At 40.2% G+C, this 13887-nt stretch overlaps 2 protein-coding genes across 2 annotated transcripts; one reads left to right on the forward strand and one right to left on the reverse strand.

Moving 5' to 3' along the window:
• Positions 1-90: 90 nt before the first annotated feature.
• asl (argininosuccinate lyase) lies at positions 91-7282 on the reverse strand. The gene is made up of 16 exons (XM_079565768.1): positions 7162-7282; positions 6015-6209; positions 5113-5196; positions 4237-4293; positions 3836-3933; positions 3668-3745; positions 3523-3600; positions 2711-2763; positions 2577-2639; positions 2380-2494; positions 2183-2267; positions 1977-2036; positions 1818-1901; positions 1257-1337; positions 874-980; positions 91-787 (listed from the first exon to the last, which is right to left on the reverse strand). The coding sequence occupies exons 1-16, from the start codon at positions 7174-7176 to the stop codon at positions 643-645; spliced, it is 1398 nt and encodes a 465-aa protein (XP_079421894.1). The 5' UTR covers positions 7177-7282; the 3' UTR covers positions 91-642.
• A 4387-nt stretch (positions 7283-11669) lies between these two features.
• Positions 11670-12852, forward strand: LOC306970783 (uncharacterized protein; the record flags this gene model as incomplete). The annotated part of the gene is made up of 2 exons (XM_079566813.1): positions 11670-12689; positions 12845-12852. The coding sequence occupies exons 1-2, from the start codon at positions 11789-11791 to the stop codon at positions 12850-12852; spliced, it is 909 nt and encodes a 302-aa protein (XP_079422939.1). The 5' UTR covers positions 11670-11788.
• Between the last annotated feature and the right edge of the window lie 1035 nt (positions 12853-13887).

Below are 13887 nucleotides of genomic sequence, written 5' to 3' on the forward strand. Positions count from 1 at the left end.
AAAGATACAACCCAAGAGGAAAAGGTGATTGTAGTCTTATCTGCTTTATTTACCGTGTTTAGTATCAGCAACATTAAACAACAGTCTTGTTTGAAATAGAACCCGTAAGCGTAGTTTTTTGTTCAGGATCACTAGTTCTGTTGAACTACAACCTCTTTTCGATCCGATATATACACAGTAAGCTAAATCATGAATCCATTAGCTGTTATCCAGTAACAACCCCACAAAATGTTTGTAAACCTCACAACACAAGGACGGCTCTCTCTGGTTTTTCTAATACTAAAATAAAGCACAGTAGCATTTTTACATTCATTCAGCGTAACTTAAATATACCTCTCAATACAGTGGTTCCTTCACTTTTTATTTCAGCGATGCCCATTTTACCAGTGTATATTTCGGCGACACCCAAAATTCTTTCCAATTTTGACCACTGCATTAAAAAAGTCCAAGACAGGCTCTGGCCGCTGTTGGCTAGCGTGGAAAACAATAAAAAAGTTCTATCAACGTACGTATACTGGGCCACCTCTATGGGGTTTCTCTGAGAAGTGTTGGGAATCACTGTATTTAAGTCTGCTTCAGAATTTAACATTTTGCAAAACTGCCACCTACAACCATGAGTAAAGTAGATCCAACATTTAGTGACTACGCCGTCTGTGTTTTTATCCACTTTCGAAGGTGCTCAATTTGGGCTAAAACACTAGCCTTGGCTGTGCCACCGGGGGCGCTGTACTGCTCCACACTGCTGCCATAGTCCCACACTGAGGACACGTCTTCTCCAAACTGTGGGCTGTAGAGAAAGACAATAAATGGAAGTGAATGAGAATAGTTTGATAAAGGATATTCATTAATAATTTGTGAAGGTAAGATATTAACCTGACAGAGCTCAAGTCTTCAACAGTGAGTTGGTTTAAGGCAATGTTTTTGGATTCGGCAGCAAAAACAGCTTTTCCAGAAAGGCCATGGGCATCTCTGAAGGGGACCTACAGAGATGGGTCAGGACTGTATTATAAAACAAGTGTAGACCCCCAACAGCAAAGCTAAAACCCAATCTCCATTGTAATTCTTCATAGTTACTTAATGTTAAACTCCAAAAAGAACGGATGGTCTGTGAAGGTGCAGTGATGAGCCAACCATGACCAACCAAAGATAGTGAATACCGGTAGCTTTTGGTGCTTAAAAATGTATGACTTCGAATTCTTTTTTTCTTTTTTTACCCCGCAGACAACAGGTCTAAATGCTAGGTTTTCCCCACTCACCCCTTTCTTCACGAGATAATAGGCCAAATCAGTGGCCAACATGTCCGGACTGAGGGCAGCCTCCATCACTGGGGGATTGATCTGAAAACACACAACGTATACACAAATAAGTGCAAGATCAACTTCTTAAAGTGAAACACAACCAGGTGGATCACATCAAACTGAAAGCACGGCATCTTGGGAAGAAGTGTTTTGGGTCAGAACGCTATATATAAAAAAATATATGGATATAGCAATAACATGGGACAAACCAGATGCATGTTATAGCACATATGCTCATTTTCAACACCAGTTAATTTTAGGCTACAATAGATAAAACACACTATTTAACAAGACAAGGCACATTTATATATGTGCTGGACTTGGGAAGCACTGGAGTAGGGTCATGTGTTGCTTAAAAATAGTTTCCAATCAACTTAGAAATAACATTTTTGTTACACTGCCTTTGTAGTTATTTGCTAAGTCCTTATATACTCAATATTGTAACTTTGTCTTGTAAACTATATATTTCATACCTCTCGTTGTGCAAAAAAAACAATAAAAAATGATCAAATTGAATACCTTGAGAGTGCACAAGACTCCAGTTGTCACTTGAAGCACTGCATGAAGCGTGTCGTAGCAGTCGAACATGGCCTCTTTATCCTCCTGAAGACCAAAAGGCTATAATTACATCTTTATAACTATGGTACAGAGAGGCTTTACGTCACACATGGACAGTACCTGCAGGTCTTTGTTGTAGCAGCTCGGTAAACCTTTCATAGTCATCATAAAGCCGGCACACTGAAGAAACAAAAAAGCAAAGGTTTTGTCCTTGCGATAGATCAGGGGTGAATACACACTATTGCACGTTTAATAATTCCACCAGGTCATGAGGCTGAATGAGGTTATCACATATTAACAGTAAAAATGTTGATTAAGAGTCGTACTCGGCCAAAGATGCGCCCCGCTTTGCTCCGGATAAGCTCCAGACTGTCGGCGTTTTTCTTCTGCGGCATCAAACTGCTCCCGGTACTACACACAAAACGCACCATGAATTTATTTTACACAATTTATATATATATAGATGTTATAGATACAGTCGAGCCACGTTAAGTGTGTTGGATGAGTGCACACACAGACTCACCTGTAGGCATCAGAAAGAGAAAGGAAGGAATACTCTTTGGTGCTGTACAACAACAGGTCTTCAGCCATTTTACTGAGGTGAGTCAAACACAGGGAGGCCCAGAACAAAAACTCCACTAAAAAGAAAAAATAAAGACATATTTACTTCAATAAATACTTTTATGAATGAACTAAAATAAGCAGTTTAGGTTTTCATACAAACAAAATCCCGCTGGCTCGTGGCGTCCATGCTGTTAAGGCTGATGCTGTCAAATGCCAACTCTAAAGGTAAAGCAAGTATTGTTTATCACTCATGTTTACAGATTCTTTACACAGAAATGAATTAAACTCACCTTTGCATAGTAGATCCCTGTCAATGTCAAATGGGTTTCCAGCAATGGCTCCACTGAAAACAACAAGAATACTTAATAAACCGATATCACTGGTTAAAGGGACTACAGTATACGGAGTTCAAAAATGTTAAAATTAAGTATTTTCCTCCCCCTACATGTTCCAGCCATGTCCTAATGTGTAGAATGAGCTCATGCCTTTTCACCACAACTGCCTCTAAAATCCTGCACTGTCACTCAAAAAGGTGTGACTCCGAAGTGCTGTGTTCCCCAACTTAATATAGAAACTGCAGTTACGCATAAGACCTGAGGTGGCAGTAGTGAGTATAAAATGGCCAACTTGCATCTAGTCCCTTTAAGAATCAAAATCCAAATTAAAAAACATGTTTATTGCCCTTATTACTGTCACCTTTACAGGATTAAAATCTAAAAAAGCATTCAATAACAATGATTTCTTCATGTTGGTTGCATCTAAGGCGAGGTGAAGATGTTATACTTTCTTAGACATTACTGTGTCCATATAAAACCTATGCAGAAATATTGAATCAGTGCGATAATAAAGCAGCTTATTGTGAAGATTAGGCTGTTTGTTTGTTTTTGTTTTGCCTGCAGTGTCTCCTTTTAAACTGAGCAATCCATGGTAGAAGTTTCCTTTTTCTTTTGCATGAATGGCTAGGAGTTTCACGACCAATATATTGTAAAAGTCCACCTTATTACTGTGAGCAACATAATGCAACATAACGGCACTATGGTTACTCATAGATCTAAAGTTGGTGTGAGAGGGGGGTAGGGTTCAAAAGGGGTTTATAGTTTACCTTCCAAGAGGCAAAACATTAACTCTTCGCTTGATCTCCTGAAGCCGCTCCACGTCTCGGCTCAGAGCAACCACATGACTAAGACACAAAACACAAATCAGAAACCCCATATGATCAAAAAGCGCTTTCATTCAACAACTTTCACCTCAAAATCCAGTGGCTCCATCTGATTGGCTGAGCCCTCTGCATGTGTGTGTAACCAGGAAACAGGACATCAATTTCACTGTGAATGAAATTAGGGATATAATACAACTAGGACTAAGCAGATTTTTTATAAATTGTTGTTAATCATTATCATCATCGTTAATCTTACACTGCTGCCCGCTCCACCATTGTAGACACCAGCTGCACGGCATCTTCTGTGAGAGTGGAAATAGCATCACGAAGCCACAACCTCATGTCAGTAACAACCTGGACAAGACAGATTTAGACGAATTAGTAAAAAAAAATTAAACTATTCCTTTGTATTTGACCAGAGGAACACGAGACCACCCATAAAAACAAAATACTGAAAAGATTCTGTCATATGTTTTCTCCACCCAAAAGCCCTGTACAAAATATAGCCACATATCACTACATTTTTGCAACTTTGACTTACTTAAGCTAAATCTATGTGTATCAATGTATTAATACAATGTTTTCTATCAGTGATAAGATGCAAAAACAAAACAATATTATATTCTGAAATGTTTTTTGGATAGAAAAAACACTTACTTGGTCATTTCTGCTGCGACCGGTGTGTAACTTGCCGGCTGGAGCACCAATCAGCTCCTGCAAACAAGAACAAAACCAATTCAGTGCTGCTTTGCTTCATCTAGTTTCTACACCTCTTTCATAACAATAAATCTATGGCCCTATGATGTGCTCATTCCTAATCTCCAATCAACAATTTATTGTAAATTCTCAGATTGGACAAAGCCTCTTTGTTAACTAAAGCAAATCCTTCTGAATGTCTCAGGATGAACTACATCAACTTTGTAATGTTCGCACCGCATGTTATAAAATGGGGTTATACAATAATATAATCATATAAATATATATTATAATATATTACATAACATAAATATAAAATTAATAATTCATGTATAATGTACCCAGTCCTTCCCATGTTTTTTGTGCTTAAAGGGACACTGTGTAACATTTTGGACAACACTGTTGCCGTAAAAATCATGCTCCTAAAGACCAGCTCGTCACAGAAAATGCTAATCCTGCAGTGGGTAATCAAAGAATAGATCTGGATGAGGATTTAACCTGTTTAAATCTCAAATTCTGTTGACTTTAGTCACATCTCCATGGAGACGAGCTGGAGACGCACCCATTCCTGTAAAGTTACAGTCATGTCTTAGGAGAGCTGAGCACACACAGCAAAGGCTCATGTTTGTTTGAACATTTTTGAGGTATTTTTCAATGATGAAAAGCTCTGTCTTAAAATGCTTGTATTTCAATGTTATTTATTGTGTAAAATTCTATGCCGTGTGGCTTTATGTACTCTTTGTTTTTTGTTTTTTTGATACGCTGAATGAATTTGTCACTCCCTGAAGAAAGGCTGTTTGTTCCTGTAGGGAGATAATGAGTAATGGAGATTCGTACCTTCAGCCGGCGCTCGTTGGCCGTGTGAATGTCCTCATCCTCAGGTTTGATCACAAAGACGCCTTTGGCCCATTCTTCAGAAATCTGTTAAAAATAGATTCAATGCAATTATTGTTGAGTAAAGTTTGAGCAAAATCATTTTTCCCGACATGAACAAGGTTTCATTGTCACAATATTTTCATGGTATAATTAAAAAGTTTAAAACCTTATGACCCATGGGTGTTTCTCACCCACACTTTGAAAACCCATCATTAAAGGCACAATACCTGATTTATTTTATGACTTCTGGCATTGCAGTGAAAGTGTCCATGCAAGTTGTGAAATGTGCCAAAAAACTCAACCCTGTGAAGAATTGGGACGTTACTAATGTGTAAGGCATGTTAGGAATGTGTTTGGACCACAACGTTTTAATTCAGGAGCTTCCTCTTTTGAATTGTTTGTTATTATTAAAATAATCAGGTATAGGGCAGTTTGTAAAGCTATTTGATAACACATTTATGTTTTTACGAGTTTACAATCTGGATGCTTTGTGAGTCTCTGCCGCTGAGATCAATGGTGATGAGTGACGTTCACACTGATGAAGCGTCCAGCGCCAAAGCTCGTAAAGTGTTTAAACGACAGGGCAGTTTTCAGCCGCTGTTGTTTTTTTATTGTTCACGGCACAGAACGTTCCTGCACTCAGCCACACAACAAATATGTATGACTGTGCATGTGAAAAACAAACCTTATCTCGTATCAACTTCTTACCTCAAGCACAAGAAATGGAGGACACTATTTTTTGTTACCATTGCCATTCACACAGAAGAAATTTAGCCCAACCTTGGATGGTCGGATCTACGCTAAGGGAATATTACTACTGTTGTAATGTCGTCAGTGTCGAGTCCTGCCGCAGTGAACCTCACCTGATCCATCCCATTTAAAATACTGGTCATTTCGTCTGTTGTGACCAGATGGGCCTTCTCCAGAGCCTTCACGTAAGCCCTGCTGCCTCTGATGTCCGCATCCCACATCCTCTGGTCATAGGAGATGGAAGCGTTGAACTTCTCCATTATGGGGTCAGTGTCGCCCACAAACCGACCCCCCCACAGTTTATTTCCCTAAAGACAGAAAAAAAAAAGTACAGTTCATTATGTGATAACAACAACAGAGCATTTCTCATATAGAGCTGTTAGCTACCAGTGGTGGAAAGTAACAAAGTAAAAAGTACAAATTACAGGTACTTTTCTTTTACTTAAGTACATTTTATGATGAATACTTTTTACTTTTCCTTCACTACATTTTAGAGCCTGTGTCTGCACTTTCTACTCCACTACATTTTTACATTGGGTTAAAAGTAAAAGCATTTTATTTTCAAAGTGACTTGGTTTAGTCCCAGTTTAGATTTGGTTTAGTGGTTTGCTCCTTTAGAACTAGTTTAGATTTGGGGCAGACCTGACTTAGTTTAGTCCGGGTTTAGACCTGGTTTAGTTCCTGTTTTTGACCTGAGTTAGTGCTTTACTTGTTTAGACCTGGTTTGATTCAAATGGTTTAAAAACATCCTGCGCATTAAACTCTTAAATACTTTTACTTTGTTGGTCCTCTATCTGTACTTTCACTAGTAAGAATATTGAGTACTTCTTCCACCACTGTTAGTTACACAAAGTTATACATAATAAAATCAATCAATCACCTAAGTTCTATAATAGGTTAATGTTATAGTAACTTATTAAGTGTTACTGACAACTGACGTCTGTTAACCAGAAATAAGCCTGTGTCTTTTTAAATGTCTACCATAGCAGGGGAATTAGATTTCTACCAAGTAAATTATGACAATGTTCACAATCACAACGGTACTATCCTTTTTTTAATGAAGACAACAGGCCTAGTTTCAGTAAGATCACTTCACTTCATTTCACTTCACTTCACTTCACTCATTCCCTCACAGATTGTAAAGAGATCTGCTTTGTACTGTGGTCTGCTGGGCCAGCTTGTCTTTCCAAGTCCCCGCTGAAACCAACAGTGCCACGTGCAGACAAAGTTAACACATTTAGATGTTTCTAAAAGCATTACCTCCGCGTTTGCCATAGCTCATTGTCCTCCGGGTGGTTCAGCGCGCGGCGACTGTAAATGCTGTCAAAATCTGATGAAATAAGTGAGAAGACGGGATGTGAGGCGGAGATACACGCCCACGGGACTCTTCCTCGTTAGAAAACTCCTTCGACGATGTAGTTTCACTGCCATCTCCTGGAGAGGTTTGAGCATTACACCGTGAGTGGCATCGAGCGCCTGCAACAGCCCAGTTAGTAGAACTGTGTAGCCACATAAATATACAAACATCATTCATGTTCAGCACCTAGGCGCTAAAACCATTGCTGTAACTTGAAGGTTTAAAAAAATAAAAAATAAAAGTCATCTTCGTGTACAGTGGGCGGGGCCAGATCTTCCGCCCCGCCCCGTTGTCTCGGCACTTCCGTTGTCCAGACACTTCCGGTCGAGCGCGAAGCCCGTTCATTTTAACGGTGAACGAGGGAAAATATTCTCCGCTCAAATCTGATGTTTAGTCGATTGATTTGTGTGAAATGGCCAAAGTTCATTTGCACCAACATGTCAACACTGCAGCGTTTCTCACCGCGGCCTGAAAACGGCTTTGTTTTCGTGTAGTGACTGATTTTATGTGGACTTCTCCAGCCCCATGTTCACGCATAGGAGAAAAGGGGCGGGCACAATTCAAGGCGGCGCCCACGCGAGGCTCCGGAATAAGGTGGATACAGTGGAGAATGGACCTCCTCAAGGCAGCGTAATAAGCCCTTTGCTTTTTATTATCATGATTAATGACGTGTTTGGTGCAGTGCCCGGGAGTGTGGGCACTGGACAGGTCGTTGTTTGCAGATGGGGCATTGTGGAGCAGGGGAAGAAACATTGAGCATCTAGGGGTCAAGGTTCAGGGTGCTATTAATGGAGTGGTTGAGTGGGGTTTTGATTGGGGGTTCAGGTTCTCAGTGGAGCAGACTGAAGTAGTTTTAGTAGGAAGAGAGTGAGGGAGGACCTAAAGCTGAGGATGTATGGAGAGGAAGTTGAGAGAGTAAGCTCATTTACATTTTTGGGAGTTGTTTTTGGGAGTTGTTTCATGTTTAACTCGGACTTTCATGTTTAACTTGGAAGGCTCATATTGACAGGTTGAAGAAAAATGTAAAAAAGTTAATGTGATGAGATGTTTGGCAGGGAGCGAATGGGGAGCTAGCTGCTCTGCTTTAAAAAGGCTCTATCAGGCTTTAACAAAGTCAGTATTTGATTATGGGTGTGTGGCATTTGGGTCAGCAGCTTCTTCTTCGCTAAAAAGATTGGATGTAATACAGGCCCGAGCATTGAGAGTGTGTTGTGGAGCTTTTAAAACATCACCAGTGAATGCATTACAGGTGGAAATGGGGGAAATGCCACTGGACTTGAGGAGGAAGCAAATCATGTTGAATTACCGGGTGCATTTGAAAAGTCATGGGGAGTCTCATCCTACCAAGCAAGCACTTGGACAGTGTTGGGAGCATGGTATGCGCCAAAGAGATCATTTTGGGAGAATTGGGAACCAGTTGGCCCAGGAATATGGTGTCTCCTATGATCTCCAGATTAGTGCAGCTTTAGTATTCCCTGAGGTATCCCCGTGGTAGTATGTCCAGGTGTAGACTGGTATCTGTTGGAATTAAAGAAAAAGGAGAAAGGAAAAGTTGATCTAGTGGCAGCGTTTAACTATCATGTGGAGCAACGTTATTTTGGCCATGTTCAGATTTTTACCGATGGAGCCAAGGACCCAGATACAGGTGTCACAGGCTTCGGAGTGGCGGTTCCAGTTAATCGTATATAGGTATTAACAGGTGAACATCAGACGGGTTGGATGTGTATACAGTGGAGATGGGTGCGATGTTGGTGGCATTCAGATGGGCGGAGCAGGCCAAAAGGAACAAGGTTTTGATTTGTTCGGATGCAGCTTCAGTCCTGTCCAGCGTTCAGTCGATTCATTCTAATGATCGACAGGAGATCCTGTATAATATTCTCATGACTGTTACTAGAATACATCAGCAGGGGAATACGGTGCAGTTCTTGTGGGTGCCTACTGCCAAAGTGTAGAGATGGGAGTGAAATGTAGCAAGGGGCGAGGCGAAGAGTGTGGTGTGGAAACAGGCAACTCAGGAGTGGCAAAGACGGTGGGAGGCAGGGACCACAGGAAGACATTTGTATCTTATAAAGGAAGAGGTGAGAGGCAGTAGAATGCAGAGGGGACATAGAAAGAGAGGAAACTGTTATTACTAGACTCAGACTTGGACATAGTGCTCTGAACAAGACACTGCATCTCATAGGGAAGCATGCAACAGGCCTGTGTGAGGTGTGTCAGGAGGAGGAAGAGTCCACATGCTCTTTCGCAGTGTAGGGGGTATAGTGCGGGTCGGGAAGTTATGAAGCAGAGGCTTAAGGAGCTGGGAGTTAGGGAGGTTAACATGAAGAGTGTGCTGGATAAGGGTGGCAGGGAGCATGTAAGGGCAGTAGTGGCTTTTCTTAATGAAACGGGGCTATTTGGGAGGATTTAGAGGGACATCTAGGTATTCTTATTTTTTTTAATTTTTTTTTCCCTTCCCTTGTTGGGGCTACAGCCTGTTAGACTGTGGCTGGGATGTTAGTGTCAGTTTACCGTTTGAACAGTAGGTGGCGGTAGTGCCCTAACATTTGGGGGCAAACCGCCGGAATTATCCCTAAGAAGAAGAAAATACTCCAGCGCTAAACTCAAAACGAGGAAAGAGCAGGAGAGTGAAAACAAACCCAGGTATGCTTTTAATTCAATCTGTTTTTGTTTGTTATTAGTTTTTTCAACATATTATTGTTCCCTTTGAAGTTTGCGCCGTTTATTTTGGCATGTTCGCTGTGCATGCCAGCGAACATGCCAAAGGTGGGATAGCGGTTCCTCCATCCTGTATATAAAGGCCATGGTGTCGGCCATTGCACCGGCCGACAACATGCAGGTGCTCGTCCGATTATTACAATATCATGAAATAGTTCATTTACTTCTGTTATTCAACTTAGAATGTGAAACTAATATATGATGTAGACTCATTACATGCAAAGTGACTTATGTCAAGCTTTTGTTTGTTATAGTTTTGATAATTATGACTTTTTAACAAATAAAGGCATGACATGTCACTTTGCATGTAATGAGTCTATCATATATTAGTTTCACAGTTTAAGTTGAATAACAGAAGTAAATGCACTTTTTCATGATATTCTGATTATTATATTATTTTCTGATTGACAATGACAATTTCATGTTTCTGTCATTTTATCAGTCGTTATCAGTGCTGAGAACAGTTTGTGATTGTATTTAGTTACAGAATACTTACTTACTTGGTCCATTCTGAATACTTAGAATACTTTTACGTTGATTTGCATTATATCCGTGTACAAATAAGCCATGTAATTACAGAAATATAGGCTACACTTGATAAACGGGGAGGATCGCCCTTATTGTTTATTTCCAGGCTTGAAGAGTTGTTTATTTAAGTCACAGATCTTTTACAGCGCAGATCTGTTCACAGAGGCAATGCTCTATTTGTGAACAATGTTTTGTCCGACCATAGAATTATTGTTGTCTGTTTAATACATTTGCGTTGGCCACCAGTGCCAATCCCCTACCAATAATGAGGAACTCAAAATCTTTATTTAATTATAGGAGTAGAAGAAGGTCATCATTAAAGGTTGTTGTGCAATACGAAGCTAAAATCTAATGATTGAGTACTGTGATGTATTCCTTTGATTTTAGGAAAATAACTGTATTTTAGATACAAAGGAAAGTGTAACTGTTCCAGAATATAGTTACTTAAAATGAGTATTCCAAATACATGTATTTAGTTACTCCCCAAGACTGATCCTTAATGCATGTTGTAGGCAGCAAATAACATTTTAACCCTTTTGTTATTCCTCTGATGGAACTAAACTTGAATCGATTTGATCAAGAAGGAGATTTTTAATGCGCTATCTAAAACAAAAACAAAGCTCTTCTACTTAAAGTGTAAACTGCAAGCACTTTTATGTTTTTCAGTGAGACTGATCTGTGCTTGCACATACAGTCCGAGACAACCAGAGGAGTCCCTGAGCTACAAAGCAACATGCGAGTGAAACCTGTAATGGCCGATCAGGTGCAGGTAAAGGTCTGGGTTAAGTTTGTTCGTTTACTTTTCAGAAATACAGCCATGAAAATGGTTTGTGCACTAACCACTGCTTCATTCTTAGAAAGAGCATGGTGCCCAGGCACAAGTAAAGAAAAAGACGAAAAAGAAAGATGGAAGAAATATGAAAAAGGTATGTACCAAAAATAATGCCTGTCTGTGCCATTATTAAAGTCTCAGACTGTTAATATTCTTCTATCCTTTACATCACCCACGTTTTGCAGGCTCTGATTTATCATTCGACTCATTCGTTTGAATGGCGCTTGAAGTCAAAGAAATCCACAACTGTAACCTGTAATAAATCAGGAACAGTGAAAAACTCTCTGAGGAGGAGCTCACTGTTCAGGCAACTGGAAGATAAGAACCCACTCAATGAACTTGTGGTTGTGAGAAATGATAGACCAATCCCTCCTCACTTTCCTTGCAGTTTAATTCAACCTGGGGAGAAACTGATTGTTAAATATGTAAAGCCTAAAGACCCGAGGCAGCCAATGGCTCCGCTGCAATCACCTACAAGGTCAATGAATAAAGTCATAGAGTTTAATGTAGTCACCAAAGGTGGTAAAAATATCAAAAGAATCTTAAGAAATCCACTATTAAACTCATATAAAGAAGTCACTGTTTATGGTTATAAAGGGGAAAAGGTGAAGCACGCTCTAAAAAGAGATGGCCGCTTTCTTGAAACAGTTTTTAACAAAACCTGCGCTCTCTCTGAAATAAACACCAATGTAGAATTGTCTAATCTCGTGGATGATATTGGTGGAAAAACGTTTGAGATTATTATGCTCAACAAGAACTCCCCTCCAGAGAGTCAGCCAAGTAGTCTTGATGAATCTGTTGTGGCCGAGGACAGTGCCTCATCTGATCGAGATGAAAATGACAATGACGGAAACAACGATGAAAGAGAAAACCATCTCAAACATAAGCAGGTGATGCATGAAATTCCTGGTTCTAAATCATTTAGATCCCACCTGTTGTCTCTGGTGAGCGATTTTATTAAGAGAATGTTTACAAGCAGCACTGGGCAGGCCTCTGGTGTGCGTGACCTCCTGTGTGTGGCGCATGGCAGAAGTCAGGGCTCTTTCCCAGTCTCTGCAATGACTGAGCTGATGAGACTGAAGAGCTCAGTCTGTCAGGTCAGAATCAAAGGTATTGCAGTGGGCAGTGGTTTCCTCCTGTTTGACGCCTTTGTCCTCACAAACCACCATGTAATTGAACATGTTTTCGATTCGATCAGCTGCCAGCTTTTTGAAATTGTAACTGTTGATTTCTCCTTTGAAAGTGTGGGAGCCTGCAGTGAAGAACACCAAGTGCAGGAGGTAGTTGCCTTTGAGAACTGGAGTGATGAGTCAGGGCAAAAATGTGACTGGGCCTTGTTGAGCCTGACTGCAGGTCAGCAACAGTTACTTCCTGGCAGCCTACTGCCACACTGTGGGGTTCGTCCATTGACAGGTCAAAGTGGCAGCATTTGTATCATAGGACACCCAGGTGGTGGTGTGAAAAGCGTAGATTTAACCTGGGTCATACCTGTTGATCACTGTGAACAGATTATTAGAAGACACTTCAATGAAAACCTGAACAACAGTGAAAGTAATGTCTCAGTAGTCGTGTCAGGTGAGACTATTCAGTTTGCCGCTTCAGAGTTTGCTAATAGTGTGGCTAAAGAGGTTAGTAACACTCGAGATTTGTCTTACGATACCTGCTTTTACTTTGGCGCTTCAGGCTCCCCAGTCTTTGACAGTAACTGCAATGTAGTGGCAATGCACTCAGGTGGATATGCTTACAAACATTCACCTGAAGAGATCCAGAGTGTCATTGAGTATGGTCACCCTCTGTCCTCCATTCTCGAAAACCTCATTGTCCAGTTAGTTCACAGACAAAGACTGGATGTATTAAAGAAATATCTGGAGTTTCCTTATAGGCATCACGAGTTCATCAAACGTAATGTAAAGAAACTGGTTGACAGCAGAAATGACACAACATTTAAAAGTGCAAACTGCAATTCGAACAATGATTACACTTTGAAGAAGTTTTTTGAGTTCATCTGTCAAACTGACCCTCCAGTTCCAATGGTCATTTAATAGAGTTAAGACATTTTGTATATTTAGTATTGTACATTTTATGTACAATACAATTGTCATCTTTTTATGTTTATTTAATTATCTTTGTGCATGCCCTTTTTATGTTTAATACGAGCGATCGCGATGTCGTCACATCCGTTGGCCGTGGTAGGCATTTTACATTTTCATATTTGATAAACATTTTATTAAAATCCTATAATCAGCAAAAACAATGTCCATAAACAGTGTATTGCTTCTCTTGCGCTGTAACAGATCTATCATTTTATAAAACCGAGTTAGAGGCCTGTATGCATCAGCTGTTGCCGACCATTCACCAAAACATCCGGCGAAAATTGCGGAAGTAAACAATACCAGCGATCGCTCGTATGTTGCATGTCTTCACCGAGAGAAATCCCTTGTTTGTGAACCTGTTTACACATTTCTCATGTGCAATGCAATCAATGAGGGTTTTGTGTGCAGTTTTTACATTCGAGAATGTCTGTTTTTTGTATCATGTTTTTTACTATCTT

The sequence above is a fragment of the Gobius niger genome (genome assembly GCF_951799975.1).
Source record: "Gobius niger genome assembly, chromosome: 11".
Taxonomy (NCBI): Eukaryota; Metazoa; Chordata; class Actinopteri; order Gobiiformes; family Gobiidae; genus Gobius; species Gobius niger.

Coding starts and splice junctions, on each gene's coding strand:
- asl (XM_079565768.1), bottom strand. Junction 2,495..2,576: donor GAGCCAGCGGGATTTTGTTT/GTATGAAAACCT, acceptor TTTTCTTTTTAG/TGGAGTTTTTGTTCTGGGCC. Junction 2,037..2,182: donor CGGGGCGCATCTTTGGCCGA/GTACGACTCTTA, acceptor TTGTTTCTTCAG/TGTGCCGGCTTTATGATGAC.